Source organism: Syngnathus scovelli, chromosome 5 (assembly GCF_024217435.2).
Source record: "Syngnathus scovelli strain Florida chromosome 5, RoL_Ssco_1.2, whole genome shotgun sequence".
Taxonomy (NCBI): domain Eukaryota; kingdom Metazoa; phylum Chordata; class Actinopteri; order Syngnathiformes; family Syngnathidae; genus Syngnathus; species Syngnathus scovelli.
The window spans coordinates 5,808,220-5,834,323 of record NC_090851.1 but is presented as its reverse complement, the minus strand read 5'-3'; the positions used below and the strand labels follow the sequence as shown (position 1 = coordinate 5,834,323).

The window sequence follows — 26,104 nt, the reverse complement described above, 5'->3', positions numbered from 1 at the left end:
GTTAGCTACTTACTATACTTACTCTGTGGCACATGGGCCCTTGTTAAGACACACACACACACGCACACACACGCACACACACACACACACACTGGTAGCTTGTAGTACAGCGGCCCTGCGGTATGAGGGAGAGCCTTAGCCTTGTGTCTGAGTGCCAGAGAACATTAACTGCAGCGGCGAGGTCATCTGATCGCCCTGATGCAGTCTCTGCCTCTCTCTGTTTCGCTCTCTCTCTACTGCAGCAGTGCGGGCCCCTCATGCGGGCACCACCGGTACTACCCTGATAAACACCATTGCAGTACAGTGCAGAAACTCAAAGACTGTAGATCACTTTCTCTTCCTGGAAGCAATTAAAGCTTAACCGCAGCTAGTGCCCACTTAACTAATGATAATGGTCCGAGCTAGTTACTGTACAAGTGTGTGTGTGCGAGGGGGAGGGGGTGATCACTTCTGGCCTACCACATTGCTATCCACTACAGCTTTGTTACCAACAAGCTGTCCATTTTGGCATTGGCCTAACTTGCCGAATCCCAGCCTCCATCTGGGCTTGCGCATGCATCCCCAGAACCCCCCCCCCCCGCCTCCCTCGCCACAAAGACACGCACCCTCTAACGCTCACATCCACGCATGCGCACACACAGAAAAACAGCCAAAATCACTGACTCTGTTCGCTGGCTTTTGAAATGTTTATCCCTTTGTGCAGCCCGGGCCATGTATAGGGGCTTGAAAACAAAACAGCAACAAAAGCGCATAGAGTCTGATGTGAGGCCAGGCTTACCGGACAAATGCCCATGACTCAGATTAGCTCTTTTTGTTGCAGTGTTTTTTTTTTTTTTTGTGTACGGCTCACTCGTGATGCTCATGGCTTTCCACTGCTCATCCCCATAACAGTCATTTTGTTATAAATATCCATGACAACGAGCATTGTGGGAAAAAGACGGCAACAGGATGGTGGCGCACAAGGGACCTTGTGTGCGTGCGAGTGGCGCCCATACATATGTATGACTGCCCTCGAGTTGTGTGCACCATTAGACCCTAATTGTGTACACGTTAGGAGCACTGCTAATGTCCATTACAGCTTGACCAGAGGAGGGTGGACAATGGCATCACTGTGGGGAGCCAGTGAATGGTAGAGTAAAAGTGAGGATGAGGATGTAGTCACTCATACACACACGGAAGCACACAATCATACACACACGTGCACCCTGTTGAGAGTAATTAGAAGTGCTGCTGTGAACAATAGACAGTCAATAAAGGAGATCAGATATCTGACTGCACGCTTTCTCTTCCACCTATATAGACGCTTCCTATTTCCTTGCATTATGTCCGCTCTCTCTTTCCATATACTGTCATTTTTATCTTCAACAAGCCACACTTGTCTTTTTCACATTGCACCCTTGGTCATTTATCATATCTGGCCACGTCTTTGCTTTACATCTTTTGCCGTCCTCTCTCTCTCTGACATCAAGTCGTCGCGTTCCGATGCTCGACGGGCTGAACCGAGAGAAGGGTGACGTGACGGCGCGCTACAAACAAACTGAAATCCATCCCGCTGGTTTAGAATCAGCGTCACTCAAGCTACAAGGTTAAACAGAGCTTGGCCTAATGTGCTGTCAGATAGGAGGAAGCGCAGCTCCGCGAAGACCACACACTCTAATTTGTAAATAAGCAAACATATGGAACCTCCATATTCAAACATCTCAAATGTCATACAATCAACCTTTGGTCCAGCAGATTTGTCAATGCCATATCGGTTAAACCTACAAATAGCCAGATATTAGATGCTAGCTATGAATCTCCTGAATGTTTTGGCAAAGTGTCGAAATTTTAGAGATATTAAAACACAAAACTGCTCATCACCAACCATGGTTTTGGGTTTTAGTACAGTACCATAAAGTGATATGTATTTAATTTCAAACTTTAGAATGTGTCCAGTGGGTTGAAAATGGGCCACAAGCGACCCAAGGATTGTAGTTTGAACACCACTGACTTAAGTGAAGCCCCCTCTTGTCCTTTTGTGACGGACAGAGTGGCACACAAATGCCCTTGGGGGCGCATCGGCCAACGTCTTGACAATAGTCTCAGTGTGTGTGAGTGACACTGAGTGGCTTGGGAGACACAGAGAGGGCGTTATACCGGCGAGACAAAACACACGCACACACACACACATAAACATGAGTGCGCATGGTTAAGGACAGTGCACTCTTTCTCTCTCACTGCACAATTTACTATTTGCTCTCCCCCCTGACGCAGAGCGAGTCAATCATTCTCACACTCGGACTCCTTTGACGCAGAGGAAGAATAGAACACAAGTGCACCCTCACTCTTTCTTACCATATGTGTGTGCGTGTCGTCTGCATAATTAATAGGGCTTTCAATTTCTTTGAGCTATGAAATATGCTTTTGGTATGCAAACAGACTTCTTGCATGCGTGCGTGTGAGCATTGATGTGGGTTGACGTGTACGGCGCTTGGCGTGCGTGTGCCATTCGATACACTAGAGACAGATAGCGCACAGCCGGGCCATCGAACGGAGGAAGGAGAAGGAAAAGAGGCGAGTTAATGAGAAGGCTTGGGAGGATTCAGCCCATTCCCATCAATAACCTTACATCACACTTTGTTGCTTTGGCTCCAGTTTTGCAATTGACTTTGAAAATTACAGCCGGGCATTAAGAAATTACGTCCGTTGTCGTATTCGACGCAGACTTTCGCCGAGGAGTTGAACTGATTAATGAGTGAGATAGTTATGCCGGGCTGAAAGTAATGTTTGTTGCGTAGCGAATCTGCAGGTGAAAACCAGAAACGAATGACCTAATTTTTTTTTTCTCACTCTTCCTTGTGTAATAATTCACAATGTCTGTTTTGCTCAGCGGTATGAATGAATATTGTATTATCTCTAACTGATAAGGAATAATGATTGACGGTTGTAATTTCGCCAAAGATGAAAGAACGAAAGGATTTGCTCAAGTCAGTGAATTTGTGTGGGAGTCTTGTGTGTGAAGTGACTTGGTGTGATAGTGGAATGTGCATTCTGTTCCAGCTTGTTGACAGGAAGTGACTGAAATGGATCAGCGATTGTTTCATTCTTAACCCTACAAGGGCATTAAAATATTTTACCTCAATTAAAATGGCAAAGTTCGAGTTGCAGCACTTTGCCAAATTTTACTATTGTCTGCATGTTACTATAATCCTTTCAGTAAGATGAATAAAAATAAAATATTAATATCAGAATGTTATCAGCGGTTGGATGGAGACCAAAATGTAATATGTTCTACCTTGACATATTCCTCAACCTTACTAAAGGTTTTAAGAAAATCAATCGTAAGGTTTTAGGATAATTATGCTAATAAACACAAAATTAAATGAAAGAGCGAAGACCTGTACCAAGGCCTAATTTGGATCAGCACCAAACTGGCCCATTCACATTAAAAATGTGACATTTTTACTTTTCATCAAAACGGTTTCATTAATGTTGAAAGAAGCTTTCTAATCGGTTTAAGTGTTCGGCGAGGATTCGATAAGTAGCATGACTTTGTTAAGGTATGATTGCCGATGGCGATTCTTGAGCTATGCACTCACTCTGCCTCCTCCGTTGTCTCCATTCTGCATTATCAGATAATTCCGGAGAATCTTTTTATACACCGTCCAAAGCAGATATGGATGTCATGTCAAATGGAAGATAGTTTTCGAACTGCCTGGGGAAAGGTAGCTTCTGTTTACGCTACAAAGTTTATTTGAATGTACGAACCTTGCTACTTATAATGCGGCTACTGCAGAACTGAGAAAACACTTAGTCTGATACAGCAACTGCAGGCAACAATATATCAGATTATTTACTGGTTATTTGTAATTTATACAGTGTCTGGCACAGCACTGAGTCGGTTGCCTGCTGCGTCAGCCTCACTAACACAGTATGACACCCACAACAGCAGGAGTTTATTGTGTAACAAATACCGCTAATCAAAAATATGGACCATAATGATGACCCGAGTTTAACAAATATTGCTACCAGCTGGAGACAAATATATTTGGGTTAATGCATTTGTTAGAATGTAACACCAAGGCATTGATTTTGGTTAGGTGAGATGAGATCCTGTCGGTCTGGCAAAAAAATAATCCTTCAGCACGACAAGACAGATGAAAAATGGAGAAAGCCTTCATTGTTTACTTTTATTAGTCCTCCCAATCATTCGTTGTGAGCCTTTTGTGCTGCATCCTATTCATAATCTCACTTGAGGAGCTTTCAAATTGTGGAAGTGACTCACGCCGGGATATTGGAAATTGGAAATTGATTTTCTGCGCAAGATGTGAGCCTGTGAAAGAAAATCACCAGCCTGCTGAATGTCGGCTGCATTTAGAGCAACAATTTAATTGGAAGCGTATCCCTACCTCTGATCAGTCACAGCTCACTTTTGCCACTGGAGACTTTTCATTTCAGATATTCATTTCAGTTGAGTGCGCGGTAACGCCATTCATAAGTATTATTACACTCTTAAAACCGCTGGGTTAAAAATTGGACTAACTCAGAAAGTTGAGACAGTTTGAGCCAACTTTGGGTTGTTTTGCAAAAAAAACCAATTCAATTTGTTTTCTACCAAAAAAGTGGGCTGACAGGAAGTTGGGTCAATTTGACCCCAAATTGTTTAAATCATACTTTCACATACATATTGCTAAACTATATCAACATACTTTCCCCCATAGGCTAGTGCAGGTTCCTCCAAGCAAGATTCACACTTGCCTGAGGGCCGCACACATGGCTCATATAAAGCAAATAAGCCTTCCCAGAGTGAACTGTCCAAACAAAACATTGCACTGCATTCGTATTCAAGCTGTCTAAAATAATTGTGTGAGCAGTCATTATGTTGGCGGGTACAAAACACAAAGTGCTATTGAGTGCAGAGGAGTGATTGCAGAAAGGCCCAAGGCTGCTCATATAGCAGCCAACATGTCATTGTTTCTGGAATGAAGTGAAATGTTTCTCCCTGGATGATGTCAATTCTGAAGCATCCAAGATACTGAGAAAATACATAGGCCCCTATTTCGTGTGCTCAGCGTAACAACTTCATTTTCCTGCCAGGGCAAGTCTAGTTTACCATTTGGGGGAATTTGGGGAATTTGCCAGATGCCGCCAGACAGAGGGCATTGTCTATTACAAGTCCCTGTTGCGTAAAAAAAAATACGGTAATTTCCAAACTATAAACCGCTACCTTTCGCACAAGCTTTGAACCCTGCGGTTTATAGTCCAGTGTGGCTTATCTATGGATTTTTCATGATTTTTATGATATTGTAAAATGATTTTCTTTGGTAATATGGGTAAAAGAAACCAGGACATTTCATTTTCCACACATTTTCGCTGGTGAGGCTTATAGTCCGGAAATTATGGTACTTTTTTCCGACTCGAATTTTGGGAGCAAAATATTCTGAGGCAGTTACAAGTTACATGCGTGGTCTTGGAATTATAATCAAGGTCCTACTTTAATTTAGTTTTCTCTCTATTAACAATGTTTCATTTCCATTCATTCCAAAATGACATTGCTTCATAAAGCTCACAGGTGAACATGGAAATAACAGAAACCCCTTTTGATATTCAATTGGCAAGTGTGTCGTCAATTATTTCAAACAAAACGTTTGATCATTCTTGAAAGTGATGTCGCTCTGTGCTTTAAATTTCCTGAAAGTGCGACCATATTTGGTACAAGATTCAAGGGGAAAAGAAAAAATGCAGAGGTGAAATATTTGATTCAACATTTTTTGACAGAAGGCAACCTTGCAACGGCTTTGCTGGATTTAAAAGCGTCGTCGTCAGCAGCGGCCACGGCATTACCAACGCTCACACAAATCACATTCTAATCAAAGCCGGCTCTTTTAACAGCCATGAAAGCTTTCATGTTAACACGGCATCACAGCCGCTTCTTTATTCAGGCTTTAAAAAAACACGACTGTCCGGTGAGAGAGTGTGTGCGTGGGTGAGCGAGGCAATATCGGTGTCAACACACTTTATCCTTGCTTCTAATCTTACTGTGTGTGATACTGTGTGTCACATGTGTTTGTGCCTATACATCCAGGTATAGCATTTCAGTTTGTCAAGCATTCTTTTATCCGCACGATTAAAGGTTGCTGTTTCATCCACATAGAAAGCTCTCAAGAGCCCTAATTTGGCTGGTACATTTGCATGACTTTGATTAAAACGTGTTTGTGTTATAATTTCACATCTGATATTCAATAAGAGTGCTGTGTTTTTTTGTTTGGGTTGGTTTCATTTGCCTCCTTTTTTTACCTTAAGGGCTGTGAGTGGCTATCTACATAATCGCTGTGTGTATTTGCAAAACAAGAGAACAGAGACTTTTAAATAATGCACAAGTGATTTGCGCCGGTGCGGCGTTGACCCATTAAGTGCCAACTTTGCTGTAATGTTTTGAAATTGGTCTGCTGAACTGGGGCCAAGCTGTTGTTATAATTCTCAAAAATCACTGGGATTAGGCAAGAGACGAACGTGTTGATGGGAAGGAAATTGGTATGCAATGTGTAGAATTTTAATTAATTTAGCTAACGAATTGACAATCGTACAAACAGAAAAAAAAGAATATATCGTTTGACAGTTCACTCTGATGATTTTTACCTTTTATATTAACATTCGTTAACTTAATTTTACAGTTGTCTGACAAGTAAGAATATTAAATGTTACCTAAAAGATCTGTACTCTCAATAAAGAGTCAATGAAGACAATTGCCTTTTCCATAATTTTCCATTAGAAACAAAAAGCATTGCAAAATCCAAATGGTTCAACTGTTATATAGTTATAGAATTGGTCAAGCAATAAATCTCAAAATGTCCACTGTGTGTGGAACTATGGTTTTCAGCCACTTGTGCTGTATGTGTGTCAAATAGGTCAGACTATCTTAATGTGTTTTGAGCTTTGCCTCCAATGACTTGAATGGATCCAATTTCACGTAATTTAGCTCTTAAGCATTTTTTTGTTACTGTTTGCGCCGATAGCTTTCTTGTCTGATCTACTCCTGCACTGAATAGCAAAGTGGGGTTGAGCAGAATGAGGAAAAAGCATGGCCGCTTGCACTCATAAATACCTGCTTGCGTAGATTAAGGAAGACACGGGTCAATAACACTATCTGGAACATCGCTGCAGGCCGAGGCCTGCCCACTCACATTTATGTAACCTCCACACCGCAGGTAGAAAGCTTTTCATTCTCTCTTCATTGAGCGTGGCCTGACTTAAGCCACCCCCATCTCCCTTCCTCAATAGAACCTTAGACCCACTTACCGCTATCTTTTTCTTTCCATCACGGGATAGTTCTGCGGCTTCTCGCTCTTACTGCCCCAACCACACATTGCATCGAAGCATCATGTTTTATCCGAATCATCTTATTTCATCTCCCTAGCATCACTCTTGTCTCTCAGAGCCACCGACCCACAATCCCGTGAGTCCTTCCCACTTATTTTCCTTCTGCCCCACACACCCGCACCGCATTTCTTTCTCCATTTTGATCTTGCGATTTATCTATCTTCCACTAACAAGTCTAAAACAGATGGCTACATTTAGCCCGGGGCTGTAACATTGACTTTGGACTGAAGCTCTACCATAGGCAGTCTTTCACGCTCACACGAGATCTAATAAGCCGATACCCGATGAGAAATGTGCTCTGATTTGCCGGTAGCGAGAATTAATAGAAAGATACAGCATCTTACTCATATTCCCACTTAAGGCCTGTTCTTTTGTTCCCTAATCTAATCAGAGAAATGACAGCAGTGTGGCCGACTTAAACAACAGCCGAAAAACAGAAGGAGGGCGTGGGTGGATTGTTAGGAGTCATTTATTATATTTAAAGACACCATTAAGCTGTATTAAAAAAAAGAAATCTTCAATGTCATTAAAAAAAAAATGGTTTTTAAAAGATGGCTCCTGATATCCAGATGGAGAGCGATGAAAAGAAATGAACACACTCGGGGGGAACTAAGAGATCAATCAAAAGGAAGACAGACGGTGGATGGGGTGTGGATGCGTGTGTGTAGGGTGGTTGTGTGGGAGTATTGGAAAGCGCCCCCTTTTACTGGCTGATTTACAGAGCACTTGGTTCAGAAGAAGAGAGTGCAGGTGTACAGTTTATGGAAGAGCCAGTCATTCATAATAGACGGCTTGAAAAATAGACTTGTTTTCTTCATCTTTTTCAAAAATAGTCTCTTTATGTGCTGATGGTCCTGGAGTGCAAATGCACCGCACGATTCAACCCTCAAGCTATTTTTACGTCTTTGCATAACTACTAAAATAACCTTTTTGTATGTACTGTCCAACTGAGTGCACTATTTTTCCTTCCTTGTTCCTTAATGCAAGTTACAAATTACATATACGTACAGGACTAGAATTCTAATGGTCAATATTTGTTCTGAAGAACATGGATCCTTCAAAATATGATTTAAAAAAGGTAGCGAAGCTCCCCAACACTCAATTTGGTGATTGCCAAATCATTGGGCCGCTTGTACGCTTGTGATAAATCATCATGACTGGCTTGCGATAGCTATGATAGGAAATCTGTCCTGTCACGTTTGTTATTTTCTGCCAGTTCTTTTCCCAACTGTTCATTCCTTTGGGAAATGTGTGTTTTTCTTTAAACTCGCTGTCAGTAAATTAGCCTAAAGACGAGTGAGAAACAATCTCACGATTCGTTCCAGCCAAACAAAGTTGATAGTGGAAAGGCAATAATGAAAATCGTCCCTTGACGGCTTTTAAACTCCCACTTGAAATCGGCGTTCTGGCAGGGTCAGCAAACGTACACAACCTCATATGAGTCTCATTTACTTTAAGTTGACACCATCTGACACCACGTTATTTAGCTCGCTTCCAACTGTTTCAGATCAATTCAAAATCTATTTCTTTCAGCTGAATTCAAACTGACACTTAATGCACTAAAGAGTCATTTGCGTAGGAGGAGAATGCCAGTCCCGAGCCAGCTAAACTATTTTGATTCCCGGTCGACTATGAGGAAGGTTGTCTTTTGTTTAGCGATATTGGGCAATGTTGTTCAACCCCCAGACAGCCATTAATTTAATGCTGTAAGGCACACAAGCTGAATGCAGACCTACACACTGAAGCAGAGAGCCTTGTAGACAACAAATAAAAGGCAGCATTTCAGTGTGGGGCTTGCTATGTAGATCTTTTTGTGTGTGTGTGTGTGCCTCCATCCAGAGGGAATGGAAGGAGAAACTGATGTAAGAGCAGGAAAACTTTTTATCCTGACTTGTGTGTCATCACATTCTTATCAGCGCTTTGTGGTGAATGGGGAGTATGTGCATAAGAAATGGATGTGTGTAATTATGCATCATTATGTACTCATAAGAGCGTGTTTTAGTGGGTTGGTCTGTGTGTGTGTGTGTTGCAATCACACATCTGACGGAGTCTGCGGTGCGTATCCCATGCCTCAGCTTGTCTGTGAGTGAGAATGACATTCCTGCATTCTTGCCATTTTCTCAGAGAACTTGAAACAAAGGCCAAGGAGAGGAGTTGCTACCACTGTGACATTATCAGCATGTGTGTTTTATCTGCTGTGCTCAACAGACTAGACAGACATGCAACTTGTAATCACATTCCAGACCAGGGTGACCTTGATCCACGAGTTGGGGGGTGGGACTCCTGCAAGCTTTCCAATTCCCTTTTTTTTGTTGTTTTGTTTTTTTAGGAGGGTTGTCTTGCAGAAACGACTCCCCTGTGGTGACCGAATGTCATTTAGAGTGAGGACTTACTACTGACTTTCATTCTGTGAAGCCTACAAAGTAGCCTTAACCCTTACCTAAATACCTCAATAAAACCTTTTGAGGTCTAATCCTCATATCCCGTGGAGGACATGTGGATTTACATGATGATGATGTGTGTGAGAAGCAGCACAGCAGCAGCTCTTCATTCCTTTCTTAAGTGGATGTGGAGAGCCGTGGCAACCAACTTCTGCTCTCATACAAGTACAGATTGTAGTGGACGATGACGTATTAGGAAATAATTACTGAATTGGATTAAGAGAGGTCAAAACCAGCAAAGACCTCATTCTATTTGGAGCATGCTAGTTGAACATTTACATTTTCCTGCTGGTTAATCTTAAAATGATTCACACCAGAGATTTGAAGATTTGTGGTTGAATCTCTGCTAAAATAAAGTCGAGTCGGACAAAAAATTAAAATGTGGTTGTCATGAAGTGGGGAATGGATGAACCAAGTTCAGAGAAACAAGCACGTGAGGATAGGGTTCAATAATAAAAAAAAATAATTCAAAGAACAAAATCAGGCGAAGAAGAAATCATGGTAAAACTAAAGAAACAAGAGATCAAAACGACAGGCAACAAAGTATCAAAATACTTAGGAAATAATTACTGAATTGGATGAAGAGAGGTCAAAACCAGCAAAGACCTCATTCTATTTGGAGCATGTTAGTTGAACATTTACATTTTCCTGCTGGTTAATCTTAAAATGATTCACACCAGAGATTTGAAGATTTGTGTTTGAATCTCTGCTAAAATAAAGTCGAGTCGGACAAAAAATTAAAATGTGGTTGTCACGAAGCGGGGAATGGATGAACCAAGTTCAGGGAAACAAGTACGTGAGGATAGGGTTCAATAATAAAAAAAAAAAAAATTCAAAGAAAAAAATCAGGCAAAGGAGAAATCATGGGAAAACTAAAGAAACAAGAGATCAAAACGACAGGCAACAAAGTATTAAAACAACAAGCAAAACAAATTTGGACATGGCTTGGTGGTGGAGAAAAAGGACAGGAAAAGACACACAGCATAACGCATAGGACAGAGGACAAAGGAAGACTGAACAGAAAGGGAGGAACTATATACAAACAAACTGACAAGACAACTCGGAACACCTGAACAAGAGACAAGTGGCTGAGGGAGCTGATTGGAAGACAAAAGGGGCGGGGCTAACGAGAACAGGTAGAAACAATGGTCAGAAAAGAACACAAGGACATATATATATATATATATATATATATATATATATATATATATATATATATATATATATTCTTTTTTCTCCAACTCTATTCCTCCATTCTTATTTTCTTGAGGTGTGATAACCAACTGTCCCAATACTTGTGTCCATGTTGCGTGCCAACAACTCCATCTAACAAACTTTGTAAGCAACTATCAAAAAAGTAGGCACAAGTTTGAAAATGCAGAGAAGGATCACGGCAGAGGCCACCACACCCCCAGTCTAGTTCTTCCCATTATTAGTTTACTGCTGATTTTTTATTTTTAAAAGAATAAATCAAATTAGTCCATGCAATTTTTTTCAACTGACCTCACTAGTGAATGTGGGATGTAAAAGCGCTGGCGTAAATCTTTTGTTAGAACAACAGAGCTGCGGAGGCATCTTTCAACCCCAAATATTCCCTTGAGTTCTCATATGCGGCAAGTGTAAATCAATATTCACAAGGCACTGAACAAAAACAAGCATCTGGATCCATTTGAACCTTTCTTCAACCTTGTCTCCCAATCCTCTCCCACACTTGTGGCTCATGTTCCCACCCTGATGACTGCACCAACCCCACAAGCACCCTCCCTGCTTGTCACCCTTTGTCTCCAGGTCACTAGATCCTTTTTTTTTTGCTCTGGCTCATTGGGTGATCTCCGCTTTGCTTACCTTGTCCTACTTCACCTCTCGCTCACTCTCAACTCCCACTCAAGTGTACGGCCGAATGCGTGCCATGAACTCACCGTGACTTTAATGAATGTGTCGGTGTTTTGGTATCATGCTGACAGGGGGTTACGGGTCGGTGAAGGCGGCTGTGTAACAGCCAGAAAGAAGAGAGCGACAGGAACGCCTTGTGCGCTTCCCGCTTACATGGCTGACAGCGCCTTCACCCCTTCGACCTTAATGCGGATGCGCTCAAGTGACGTGCCGGCCCCGGTGTCAGTCCGTGACAGACGCTCATCATATTTAATCCTGAGGGGATTTCGCAGAAATGAAAAGCTGCTTTTCAATTTTATAATCCTAATCGCTTCACCCACATCCGTCCATACAGTCCAATTAGATGAACAAGACTGTCCGGATGATTCGTGACAGACTCATTTTGGTAGTTTGTCCTTGGCCCGTCTAATCAAAGAGGTTTCTGATGTGCTGAGACGCTAGCGATGACCTTCTCCTGTTTTGCCATCTAAGGAACTAAAAACTGCAATGTCAACCCACCTGAAGTCCTGGCCTTGTTAAGGCACCATTGATTACTCCTTAGATGTGTGTGTGTGTGTGTGCGCGTGTGTGTCCCCGGTTCAATACTGCTTTGTGGACCTCTCGCTCGGTGGACACATTTGGAGCAAAAAAAAAAAAAGCTCACTATGGTAAAAGAAGCAGTGAAAACGCTGAGTCCATCTATTGGAGGTCAGAGCAGGCCGAGGGACGGCACAAAGGTAGCCTGCCCACGCATATGGCGGACACAGCGGGGGAACAAAACAAGCGCCAAAGGTCAAAGTCGAACTCAGGTAAAAAGGGGAGGAAAAGTGCTGTGTTAGAATGGAAAACATTCCTCAAGGTGACATTACACCTTATATAAAGACGAGTGACAAAAATGACGAGAACTGCGAATGAATAAATGGACACAGCAGAGAAATGATTGCGGACATTAGTCAGGAAGAATTGCTGGACCCTGTGTGTGTGTAGCTTTGTGTGTGTGTGGTGCCAGTGGTTTGAGGGCAAAACGAGGCCACTTTGCCCATATTGACTTCAGTGCCATGTGACCGCTGTGATCATTAATGTGTCCTGATGCCACCGGGTATCCTGATGACCCACATCTCAGCAGTCCACTCTCGCTCTTTGGCTGCCACCCAAACCAGACCCACCCTCCCTCACCCCCTCCATCTCTCTCTCTCTCTTTCCCTCTCTCCATTTGCTCGGAAGCTATCGTGCAACCTTCTACTTTTAATGGATATTTTTGGGACTGACCGAAAAACGTTGGTACGAGCATGAAAAAATATCCACTGGAAGGACATTACCCCTTTTTTCATTTTTTTTGTTGAGTGGCGTTGAATGATTTAAACCGTGTGACGGTATCATGTGGCAACTTCTTGACAAAAAGTCCTTCTTGAAAACTTGTTCACCTTCACAATGTAATTAGATCAACGAGTGGTAGGATAATAGATCTCAGTTTTGATTAATATTTCATTTTATTTTATTTAAATATAACATTATAATCATAATTGTAGTGATATGGAACAACAACGCAAACATTTATCTTCATTCCAATTTTTTTTTATACAGTTCTAACATTTTGTGCTGTGAAACCTGCTCAGTGTGTCTTTTCCTTTTCTTTATGTGCTAGCAATGTAAAAAAAAAAAAAAAAAAATCTGATCTAAAGTGTTGTTAAGTTAATCTTTTGTCATCATTTTATTCTGTTTGTCTATTAGCACAGGCATCTTGGAAGTACCGTACAAAAAAAGAATGTCGGATCCACGTGCCCTTGACCTTCATCCTCCAAATGCCATCAGTTCATCCTTAAATAGACGTCTGTGCCAGATGCAAGCACATTTGCTCCAGGTGTTGTTAAGCATGGCAGGGACAGATGGAAAACACAAAAACACAGAGCCGTTGGACGCTGTGGTTTTGGATGTATTTAAAAAGCAAAAGCCAGTGATTGAACAGATTTGCCATGCTGTTTTTTCCCGATGCAATCCAACCCGTCATCCAAAATGCCCAATTGTTTTGTCCAATCAGCCATTTTTACACTTTATTTGGAACTCCCTAGTGGCTCTGATTATGATTTTTCATTTATACTGTCTTTTTCTGGCGTAGTAAAGTAGCTCAGGAATTTAAACTTCATCCTCCCATCTCGTTACTTCATCTCCCTGCTTCGCATAATTCCCTTCCCCTCCCTCTGTACTGCTACTCCCAATTCTGCCACATTTAGCACATCCCCGCCACCTTTTAGTCCCCGAGTCTATCTCTCACTTGCATTCCCATATAAAATGCATTTGAATTAAGCCATCACCCGAGCACAAAGTCACACCCCAAACAACACAAACCTCGGTGTGGAAACGGTTTGTGTTAATAAAGTCAGACACCTACAAGCAACCGCAGTCTTCACGACAAGGAACGACTGCGTGTGAAATGTTTTGGGATGGACTTGGGATAGCGGATGGTATACCCAAGGCTGCTGCGGAGGAGTTAATTACTCCGTACAATCAATAATTCATTACGCTGTCAGTTTGTGTGTCTGCCCGTCCTTCAATGTGTGCTGGCATGTTTTGAGTGCACGTAAGCATGAAGACCAAAACTCTCCCAGTAAGCATTTTCTTACCCTGGGAAAGGCAGATTAAGAGGATTGACTCCGTAATGGATTAACCTCATAAGTGTGTGTGTGCATTATTTTGCGTGCACTCCTTCACGTGTGCGTGTTTGTGTATTTGTGAATGTGTGTCTTCAGCAGGATCAGCGGGTCCTGTGTATGAATTGATTAGCCTAAGAAGCTCCTCTGGTTCTCTTTTAATGACCACATCAGCACTTTTTCACCACAGGGAGGATAAATCTCGAGCCGTCAGTCACACAAACAAGACGCTGGCCCTTTAAGAGGGTTGAGCTGTCACTCAAGCATCACTCAGAGCAGCACTCCCCTCGGACTTGCGAGACCATGCTGTGTCAGTGCATCTAAGATGATAGATGAGGTTGATGCGTGTGGGTAAAAGCCGAGGTGGACTGCAGTATTTATTTGTCAGCCGGACTTCCGTTTTTCATATCCTGGCACTGCTTTGGAAATGCATCACTCAAGGAATACACATTTATTCTAAAGTCAAGAGAAAGAAGCGATTGACAAGATGGAATGAAATATAACATGACCGATTAGTCTGTTGGATGCAGCTATCTGCCGACTCCCTTTATGGCCACCCATCCTCTGAACACCTCAGGGTGTATACAAGCAAAAACATCTATCCGTCCATTCACATGTACTGTGGTTCAGTGGGGGTTCGACTTATTGTCCCTTTTGTTAGATCTTGCTAACATATGACACTGAGCGCAAACGCATTTAAACAGCAGGGTACCAACACATGTCTCACAGGCGTTGGATGCTGATGTGTGCATGGCTGCGCACACACTGGCAGCTATTTTGCGGAGATAAAACGGTGTTTAGATGTGAGCTGCGGGGTGTGCGGTAGAGTATGTCAGCTGATGTGTAAATACGAAGACATGAAGCCAGGGAGGAGACGACGGCAATCCGCCGGTATGACGCGGACAAAGAGCACGACAGCCAGACAGAACAAAGTGGCTTAGTGTCAATATTCAGCATGGCTTTGAATTTTAACACAAAAGGGGCAGCCGAGTCAAAGCAAATTAAATAGGACTCGGAGTAACTTCTCAAAGTGTTCTACCTGTTTGTTGTACTTGTTCCCAGTCTGGCACCCGTACTCCGAGCACTGGTCTGATCCCAGGGACATGGCGTCGCCATTCCCGCTGCCCCCGCTGCTGCTGCTGCTGGAGCCGGTGCTCCCCACGCAGCCCCCGCTGCCTACAAAGGTGTTGGAGGGGGGCAGCTCCTGGACTGCCTGATGCTTCTTCCCTTCAGCTGGAGGGGAGTGAGGTTGGAGATTGACTGCAGGGAGAGGCGAGCTGGACTTGTAGTGCCTGGCCAAATCCGGGCTTGACTGGTGCCGCCTGCCACCGCCCATTCTCGGACTGCCGGGGTCACCGTCCACGGCGCAGTAGCGTGCTGCCAGACGTTCACTCGCACTGCTAATATCCTCCTCATCATCATCATTAGCGTGGCGGCGAAGCCCGTTTACGGTGACGATACCGCTATAGAGTGACCTGTCTGACTTGCCAGCTCCGGCTGCGGTGCCACCACCGCTTCCATTGCGCTTGTCCCGTCGCGGTTTACGGCCTCGGTCGGATCCTCCGCCACGGCCGACCTGCGGTTGGGCCCCTGACGGAGTGAAGAAATCTTCTTCGGGCTCCTTCTTACCGGCTTCGTAGCCATTCTTGCCTTGAGCACCACATTGCCTTGCCGTGACTACAAGGAGGATGACCAGGATGACAGCGGCGGCTCCCGCCAGGACACCGATGGCGACACTGAGCCGCTGTTTACCTAATGCACGCTCACTGTCTGGGTCTCCTGCAATGTCCAGCGACAGTGGAGCCTGCAAGCTTCGGCTTACCTGGAAAGAAAACAACAAAAGAGAGCCACAGAGTTATAAGGGTTAAGAAGCAAATTTGGACTAAGCTAAGATTTTCAGCAAGCAAACAAACTCAAACCTGGGACAACAGCCAACAATTACTAAAATGACTATTGTGCATTTCTTTTGTAATACAGTGAAAGATCTGAAGTCAAATTAAGGTCTGAGCCAATAGAAGATCCCACACAAAACATTCTAGCGGTGAGCCACCGGTGATAACCACTGTGCTGCCAAGAAACAAATCACAGTCGGGTTTAAAAAATAAAAAAGCCTTAATCGACAATGACACAGTAGGTGTGAGACACAGAAAAACATCAAACAGCATCTTCATCTTAATTAAACCTATCACTGTGTTTTATGAGGATCCTCTCCGTTATTCCAAGACACGTGGAGTGTCACTAAATATATAATTTGTCTTGCGTCAAGGTTGTAGCATTTTAAATTACGTCCGTAATCCGATTGTATGCATCATCTAGGCCGAACGGGAAATAGCTCAGATTAAGTGGTTTAAATCAGATGTTAAAAAAGTAATGAAGGAATGTGCTGACTTCAAGGTCACACAGTCAAAGAAGAAGCAGCAGTCAATACGTGTGCACAAAAAAGGACAAATACAAAAAAGTCAAAGGCAGAAAATGACTGTATCCCCATTACAAGCGTTGTCTCTTCAGCATACAAAGCTGGTATTGTGAAGGCAAGTGTGGGAGTGGATTTATGCAAGATTTGTTATCCTTTTTTTCCATGGAGATTTGGAAGGATAGTGATGCGTAAGCCTGCCATACATTTCTCCTGCTGACGTGAAGCTATTTGAACCAATATGCTTTACACTTTAAACACGATTCCAAGACTGCAATCTTCCAGTTATGGCCAACATTGATATCAATGCATACATATACTCTAATCTCATAACAAGAATTGTTTCAAGAAACTGATTTATCACTGGTTATGGACTTCTGCTTGGTTGGTGACACTGAGCTTTGGCAGTTCTGCTTTTCTAATTTGACGACACCTGATCAATATCTTTAAAGCAATACTGAGAAAATCATTTTATATAGACAAGAGAGAAACGGAGACACATGCTGATATATATGTCCGCAGTTACATGACTCCACATGTAAGCTGTCTGTTCGTTAGACACCTCATTATGCAGCCCTGACATGTCGTCTCAAAGCTCATGTGACAATTTCTTCTCTCCTGTCAAGGCTGGAAATGATATCCTCAAGTAATCCCTGCAACATTCTGGCGGATTAATTCTAAGACTATCCGGGAATGAATTGCAAAAATAGCTAGGGTGAAGGTGAGTACGTGGTCCGGGGTTTGCAATAACCGTGTAAAAGACTCTTCCCCAGCAATGCTTTGGTGAGTGCTACTCTGTGTAACTTGCTTGGTCAGAGCTGCCAACTGTTACGGATTGTCTGCATTTTGTCACAGAAATCACTCAACTCTGCCTTGTTACGGCTATAACATTATTAGATTTAAAAAAAGAAAACAGATCACATTACTCAGACAGGTTTAAAATGAGCAAAAATATCTGGTAGAAAATTGTGATTTATCGTGTTTGACAAGACGTCGCAGACTGGCGTTCTTTGGCTGGTGTGGTTCTGACGATATAATGAGTAATTGGAAGTGTGTTTCTACTATATATATATATATATATATATATATATATATATATATATATATATGTATATATATATATATATATATATATATATATATATATATATATATATATATAAAATCCCTGTCAAACTCCCAAAGGAATCTTCCATTCCGCAACAAACTTTGTTCTAGCTGAGCTTGACACTTGCATTTCCATACTGTGCTCTCATGAGACTGATTTTATTCCCACTACAGAAGCTGATGCTGCGACCATAACATGTTCTCCTGTGACCATGCTATTGATTCCAAATTTAGATCTCAGTTGTAGCTGGGCGTATTTGCAAGAGAGCTGCAGTTTGGAGGCGTCAGCTATTATAATTAATTCATCACTTAATTATCCAGGTGGGGAATGTGTAAAGCGTAAAACCTCAGCCAAGGGTAGTGTCAAGTACCACTTCTTTTAATGATGAAGGATAAAGGAGCCCTGCACCAAGGCAATCATGCAGATATGTTAGGATGCATTCACACGTAGAAACAAAAGTAATCATAGCCTTGAGATGAAAGAAAAAAAATAAAATATTTGGGAACTAAAGCTCAATAATTAAATTTAATATTCATTGATTAAACTTAAAAACACAAAGTACTTAACTATATTTCCATTGATGGGTTCATGTGATCAATTATTTGAAGCAAACAATTAGCTCAGAATATTACGGCATGTCACTCGAGCTATTCTTGAACAGGCTTGCGTTTTACTCGTGGTTCTTTGGGTCTAGCAGGCACCATTTTAGTGACCATTTATAGTTGTAGCATTCACCCAAGAAGTATTAGGCCCTTTCTTGGGTTTGCATGCCCAGCTAATCCAGTTTATTGCCACAATATACTGTCTCTGGTGAGTCCATACTGGATGAATCAAATTAAGCCTCTAAGTGATATACTAGACTCTGCTTGGTATATTTCCCATCTGTAGTGCTAGTGCACAGTCTCACCTGCCAATCATTACAACCAGCATACATGTTTAGTCAATGAAAGTTCATGAACTCTATATTTTGGGTGAACATAAACTGAACGTAGGCTAATGTGCTTCGGGAATGTTACTGTAAACGAGCTCATTCTGGGCGGACTTTTAAATAGCAGTTCATTTCTTCCCTTGTTAGACTACAAGGAATGAGACCTGCTCTCAAGAGATGAATTTATAATTTACTACATATACTACTATCGTAACGAATATTATTTTATGCAGTTGGGCAGCTCAACGTTTTTCACATTGTATTTAAGACCTCCTAAAATGTTGACACTGTTACTTTGAGGTCAACGAACATTGTTCAACACATTACATTACTGAAAGACCAAAGTGTGGAGTTTTGTTTTAAAGCCCTAATTATGTCTTTGGCCACATGTAGTCCATGTCAGAGCAGTGAGATTTCAAAGTTGAGCTTGTTTGAAGAATTTGTTTCAGCTCTCCCATAGGGTCACGTTCATTTTGTATGCAATAAAATATTCATATGAAATCAGCAAGCTAACCAATCTGGTGAAATGTGAACTGGGTCTTTTTCTTCATACTCATGCTTTAACACAGAGTTACATGGAAATGTTCTTGCTTGTTTCTGCATTATCATGATCTCGGAATCTTCATTCAGATTTACAAAAGAGTGCAATTGTGATGTACGTATAAAAGCATGCTCAAGTTGAACCATGACAACAATGTCTAAAATAACTAGCTCAGACAGCATCGTTGTATGGTTGGTAATTAGTGAACACCAGCGCTGATGGATTAAAAAAAAAAAAGACCAATTTCCTGTCATGATGTTGTGGCACTAGCAGGCTTCCCCCCCCCCCCCCCCCCTGCCTAATTACATCTGGCATCTATCCACCACTCAGTTTGACTTCATTATTCGATGGAGGTATTGCCTCTTCACTGACTTCTACTCAATTTCTCCTTCTCTGCAATCACATTAAACTATGAATATATTGTAATCAAATACGGACACATTATAGCCTATTGTTAGATTCAATGGCCCTGGTCACTTAGGCCGATTGTCTTTTATTTCTCCTGTCAGCACCATTGTTACAACACTTACCAAATGTTCAGCTGTAATAGCCCCCAAAGCTCTCTTGTTGTTCATTTTGCCCTTTGTCGTTCTACTCTCGAGTGAAACCTTGGTGATTCTAACGTGTATTGGCTTGTATCCAATTACTATGCCTTGATAGACCCAAAATTGTGAATTTTCTATGGAGTCAATGGAAGACATTAAGTCAAAGCAAAATTTATCGGGGACTATCAGATGTGTCAGTTGGAGACCTTTGTAGAAAAACACTCTAAACTAGATCACCTTGTGGGAGAAAACAACACGCTTTTTGGAACATATGACATTACCACGTGGCCCCAGAGTCGATTTAATTACTAGTCAATTCAATTTACTTGATGCACACCAGAGAGGGAAATTTTTGTGGTTATTACCTTTCAGCATTTGTAGATTAACTGAGCCATTTTTCAAGCATAATGGAATGGGGATTTTGTTAATATAATGAGGACTAGGGAGAAAAACAGGGTTTGTGCCACCACTACACAATCTTAATTTGGACTGCTGTGGTTGAAACAGTAATGCTGTTTTGTCAAGTCAATTTGCTCTACAAGCTACTTCCACTTGTCGTAAACTTTTTAGTTCCACAAGACCACACTTATTGATGAGTGCAGATGTTTTATTTTTTCACATTCTAGTCCTTCCCCTTGGAAAATGACTTATTTAGAGTTGAACCGTGTTCTCAGGTACTTTGTTTTATGTCTGAATACTAATGCACAGCATGCGCAGCAACAGAAACGGCAAAACCTCATCAATATTCAGGCCTACTATAGCGAAGCGACCCGGCTTAAGTGCAGCTTCCATTCAAATGAACATACTTCAACAGACTCTGGGAGGCCAAAACTGGGACAGTCAGTCCCTCTCTGTCTCCCTCCAACACAATATCACCGTTCATGCTTTTGCTCCGTCGTCCTCGCTATCCCTTTCTCACTCAAACAACACTCGCACACACCTATTCCCCTCGGCTCTGCGTTCAATGTACCGTAAAGGAAGGACCACTTTGGTAAAAACTGTTATTTTAACAACTCAGTCATTATTAGAAGTCATATTGGACAAAAAAACACCTAGGATTCAAACTACAAAGAAATCAGCGTTGTCAATAGTCTTCTTTATCTGGGACAAATATAGACGCAATTTAAGTGCTAAAAAATGTTCCGAAAATTCCAAACCTAGAGTGGAGAATCCATTTATTTAATCCTATCAAGAAAATAATCGCCTTAGCACTTTAGTTTAAACAGCTACAATCAGTTTTAATTAGTACCCTCCTCTTTTGTAATGCGATATCAGTGTCGCCATTATTGGAATGGATCAGAGAACAGAATCATGTCTGGCTATCATTACCATCTCGGTAGAACGATTTGCACGAACCAAAACAGGACAGCTCATTGCCTCTTCCAATTAAGATTCTTTTCATTGACGTTCTGCGTACTTGAACAAGCTTTCTGTGGAGGTGTAGGAGCACTATGGCATGAAAATATTACCTGGGCGTCCACTAGAGAGGCGTTGACCAAGCTCTCGTTGATGAAGACGTGGACCAGGGCGGTGGCGCACAGCGAGGGGGCTCCGCTGTCATTGACCCTGACCACCAGGCGATGCAGACCTTTGTGGCGCCGTTCCAGTGGCTCTGCCAGTGTGATCACACCATTGGAGTGGCCGATCTCAAACAATCTGAAGGGATTCCCTCCAACTAATGCATAGTGAAGATCCGCATTTGGGCCGGTGTCTGAGTCTATGGCTGTGACAGTCCTAACGATTGTGCGGGCACTACTTGCAGGTGGCAGCAGCGTGTAGGAATCGTTGGCTGGAGATGTGATGGAGGGGGCGTTGTCGTTCTCATCGGTCACAAAGAGTGACACGGTGGCTGTGGCGGTTTTACGAGGCTCTCCTCCGTCAACGGCACGTACACGGAAGGTGTAGGTGGAAAGCTTTTCACGGTCAAATGACAACGTGGAGAAGATGGTGCCCGTGTTGTTCTCAATGGAGAACACCTCCCCTTGCTCCTTCTCTCCATCGTCTCCCATACTTTTCTCTCCAGACTTCTTCTCCTCCAGTCCGTCCATTTCAACAAAAAGAGTGAGTTCGGCATTCTCACCTTCATCGGCATCTGTCACGGTGACCATGCCGACTGGACTGTTGGCAAGCAGGTTTTCTTTGACATAGAATGTAAAAACTTCCTGGACAAACTTCGGCGCATTGTCATTGCGGTCAGTCACCTGAATAACAACAGTTGCTGAACCTTGTAAAGGAGGGGTGCCCTTGTCCTTCGCAATAACTTTGAGTTCATACCTCTCGCGCTGCTCTCGGTCCAGGACGCCAGTAGCCCGGATATCTCCATTATCCGGATCTATATGAAATGGCCCGTTTGAAACGGGATCCAGTGAATACGCGATCTCTGCGTTCTTGCCACTGTCTGCATCTGCGGCCACCACAGTGACGACCCTCTCGTTGGGAGAGTTGTTTTCTGCAAAGTGGACTTCCACTACACTCTGGGCGAAGATCGGGGGATGGTCATTGTAATCAACAACTCGCACCATCAGGGAACTGTTGCTGGAAAGACTCGGGCTTCCGGAATCTACTGCCACAATAGTGACGCTGTACTCTTTGGTGACTTCGTAGTCCAGCAAGGCCGAAGTATGCAGGAAGAATTTTTTCTTGTTCCTGTGAACAAAACGTCAAATATACATTGATGTTGTATTCGGGTGCTTTTCAAGAATGCACATTGTTAAAATAATCCACATTCCATAACACGGTATGATGACGGTTTACATTCATTGTTCTGTGCCATAATCAATAAGTCAGCCTCAAGTAATAATAATAGCAGAGGGGCATAATTATTGAGCGTTTTCCTGACTCATTATCTCTTGAGTTTCTTGTCAAATACAATAATAACGTTCAGTATAATAACTGCAACACTGTAAAGTATTGTCGTAGCTGTATTTTTCTTTGCTTACTCTGCTTAGTGTTTTTCTCACTCTCTCGTCAATGTCTTCAGAAAATAATTTTACGACTGACTTGAAAACACTGACATTTGGAGTATGCCCTGTTGCAATAATACTACTAAATGAGTGAGAAAACCCTTGACTTTATTGAATAATTATGATGCAATATTGCAAATAGGGTGACATTTTACCCACTCTGGTTTTAGGGAATGAGTGGCCTCTGAACTTAGTTGAAATGAGAAAAAAAAAATAGAATGAAAACACACTTCGGGCACTCTTCTTTGGATTCACTGTGAAATGTAGAATTTGCTCCGATACATTTTGGAGCAATATTGAGGAAATTATCCCTTGCACTAGATTTTGTTCTTTCTCAGAGAACGTGGTGTATCATTTTTCACCCCATTCCTCAGAATGCTTAATTACTCCTTCCATTATTGAGTATTTGTATTGTCCTATAAGAAGAATTTTACTAATTAAACTTCTTGTTCATGAACATTTCATATTTTCAGACTCACCTGTCAAAGGCTTCATCTGCAGGTAAGGGTGGGAGAGCTGTTTCACCTGCTGGCTTCAAAGTGAATGGCACATCTCCGACAACGGTACAGGTCACGGCTCCATTTTCTCCTTGGTCTCTGTCCGAAACTTGAACCAGAGCGACTGGAGTGTCTACCAGAACGTTCTCGGGTACCAACGCTGCTCCATCTCGTACTGGGATTCGTCCGATCTTTCGAATCTCGACAACCGGGACGTTGTCGTTTTCATCGCGGACTGCCAAAATGACCGTGGTTCGATCAGAGCGTGGCGGCTGACCCCTGTCCCGTGCCGTGACCGTGAACCTTAGCTGGGCCACCTCTTCCCTGTCGATCCTGTGAAGAACACTCAGCCATCCGGTTGCCTCGTCCAGTCGCAGCAGCCGCCTGACCGATTCTGTGGCCGCTCCAAAGACGTACTCCACCTGCCCGTTCACACCAATGTCACGGTCTGAAGCCCTCACCTGGAGCACTGGGGTTCCCGGAGGAGCATTTTCTGCCATTTCCGCCTCATATGTGGGCCTTTCAAACACTGGGCTGTTGTCGTTTACATCTGTGATGGAAACCCGCAGCAGAGCTTGAGATGATCGTGGAGGGTTCCCTCCATCTCGAACCCGTAGGATCAGTTCGTAAGAGTCCTTTAGCTCGCGGTCCAACGTGCCTTTGACAATGAGTTGAGGTTGTTTTTCACCATCTGGTATATCTGCCACTTGGAGTTCAAACACAGTGCTCCTGGCTCCTCCCACGTTATCTCCACTCCTACCCCTCCTATCCCCAAGTCCATCTACTCTACCAATGGGATTTCCACCCGTCGCCCGTCTTGCTGAACTTGACCCAGTTGCACCTTCTTGGATCAGCTCGTAGCGATCGATACCGTTTCGCCCAAAATCCCTATCTGTAGCAGTGGGTAGCAAGTAAAGCGTGCCGATTGGGCGATTTTCCTCCACTGAGAGCTGGAGCACCGGTGATGGAAAGGAAGGAGTGTTGTCATTGATGTCTGTTATAACGACACGGCCTTCAAACAAGTCCACCCAGCTTTGTAGGGGGCCAATCACAGACACCTCAAAGTCCAAGAAGCACTCATTCTCATCAAAAATCATCTGGCATTGGGGCATCTTCTCCCTGTCGATACGTCTCGGCCCTGTAGTCAGCTCACCGGTCACGTTGTCGATCTTGAAGAACTCGGAGCCACTTTCCAAGGCAAATGTGACGTCCCCACTGCCCGTACCCGCTGTAAGGCCCAGGTCTGCGGCCACGTTGCCTATCTTAACATCAGGGGGGCCCTCCTCCGCTACCCGGTATCGGAGGGCTGAGCGTGCACCTGGCAGCTGAGTCAGCAGCTGCAGCAGCAGTAAGACCACGAGGCTGAAAGCCTGCACCGAGGAGTGCACTGCACCAAGTCGATGCATGGCTCCGTCCTGCTCTGCTTGCCTCTCTCCTCAGTGGTTTCTCTCTTGAATCACCACCTGGCCTGCCTCTTCTTTCTTTATCTGTCTTTAGTGAAGTGTTGTAGCCCACAGCGTGGGTGTTTGATTTATTCTTTCTCCCTTCTGACCGACACTCTTTGCAACTGATGGCTGATGTCTTATTACTTCCTTTATTCTCCTGTCTGTTCAACTCCTATTGCAACTCAGTCCTGTTCTTGCTGGGCTCTTCAACCAGCGTGATATATTCATATATAAATCCAACGTGCTGCAGAAATAAAAAAAAAAAAAGGAAACATTTAATTAAGTGACGCATCACTCAAACGTTAGAGCTGTGTTATAGTCGTCACTTTTCATTATTCCAGTCACATATGGGACAGCAGCTTTTTCTCGCGTGTCTCACTTTACCGAAACTGCAATGCAGCACCTTCAGTCTACACAAAAGAGGAGGCGAGCTGCGCTTCATACTCACAGACAGTCCAAGAGAAAGCCCAGTAACAACTCAAATCTAACATTACTCAAGGGGGCAAAAAGTATATATTTCTTTATAAATTCATCGCAGTCATTTATAGTCTTACCTCAAGAGCCGGCGGGTGCCTCTGCTTTCTTTCCCCGCAGTGGCGGAGCAACGTGCCAAGCCATCGGAATCCGACGCGCAACTTGGAAGGGGACACCAGTGCTTCTTCCCGCAGCCACTTTATTAAATGCTCACGGTTAAAAAGTAACCAAGCGAGGCAGTTAGTCTAGCGCCTTTTCTTGACGAGCAGAAGCGGGAGATCCCAGCTCGGGCATCAATTACGCGTTAATCCTCGCCAGCACCCTGCTCGGGATGTCGGTAATGGACCGAGTGAAGATGCGTCTTTTTCCAAGAGTCCCGCATTCTCTCTCTCTCTCTCTCTCTCTCTCTCTCTCTCTCTCTCTCTCTCTCTCTCTCTCTCTCTCTCTCTCAACTTGCACCTCCTATTCCTCCTCCTCCTCCTCGTTTGGCTCCCCCCCTCTCACCTGCACTGCTCAGGACTGCTGCCGTGGAGATGCTGCAGTCTCTCTCTCTCTCTCTCTCTCTCTCTCTCTCTCTCTCTCTCTCTCTCTCTCTCTCTCTCTCTCTCTCTCTCTCTCTCTCTCTCTCTCTCTCTCTCTCTCTCTCTCTCTCTCTCTCCTCTCTCTCTCTCTCTCTCTCTCTCTCTCTCTCTCTCTCTCTCTCTCTCTCTCTCTCTTCACCCCCCCCCCCTGCAACATTCTCTGCTCTAACTCAACCACTGGGCTGGAACAGGAGAGGCATCAGAGGCGGTGTTTGTTGGGTCGTTGTGTGTGTTTGTGGGGTGCAGAGGAAAGACCTTCAACCCCCGCTACCATTCATCCATCTCCATC

General features: G+C 43.4%; 1 protein-coding gene across 2 annotated transcripts in view; it reads right to left on the bottom strand.

Moving 5' to 3' along the window:
• pcdh7a (protocadherin 7a) overlaps nucleotides 1-25,702 on the bottom strand; it is a 39,626-nt gene extending 13,924 nt beyond the window's left edge. Inside the window, exons 1-4 of one of the 2 annotated variants that reach the window (XM_049719491.2) lie at nucleotides 25,315-25,702; nucleotides 23,298-25,004; nucleotides 21,325-22,501; nucleotides 15,360-16,142 (exon numbers count right to left, since the gene is read on the bottom strand). In XM_049719491.2, coding sequence (XP_049575448.1) covers nucleotides 15,360-16,142; nucleotides 21,325-22,501; nucleotides 23,298-24,721 — 3,384 coding nt within the window. In that variant the 5' untranslated portion in view covers nucleotides 24,722-25,004; nucleotides 25,315-25,702. The remainder of the gene's footprint in view (nucleotides 1-15,359; nucleotides 16,143-21,324; nucleotides 22,502-23,297; nucleotides 25,005-25,314) is intronic. The other variant, XM_049719490.2, reaches the window with a different exon arrangement.
• Nucleotides 25,703-26,104: the final 402 nt, after the last annotated feature.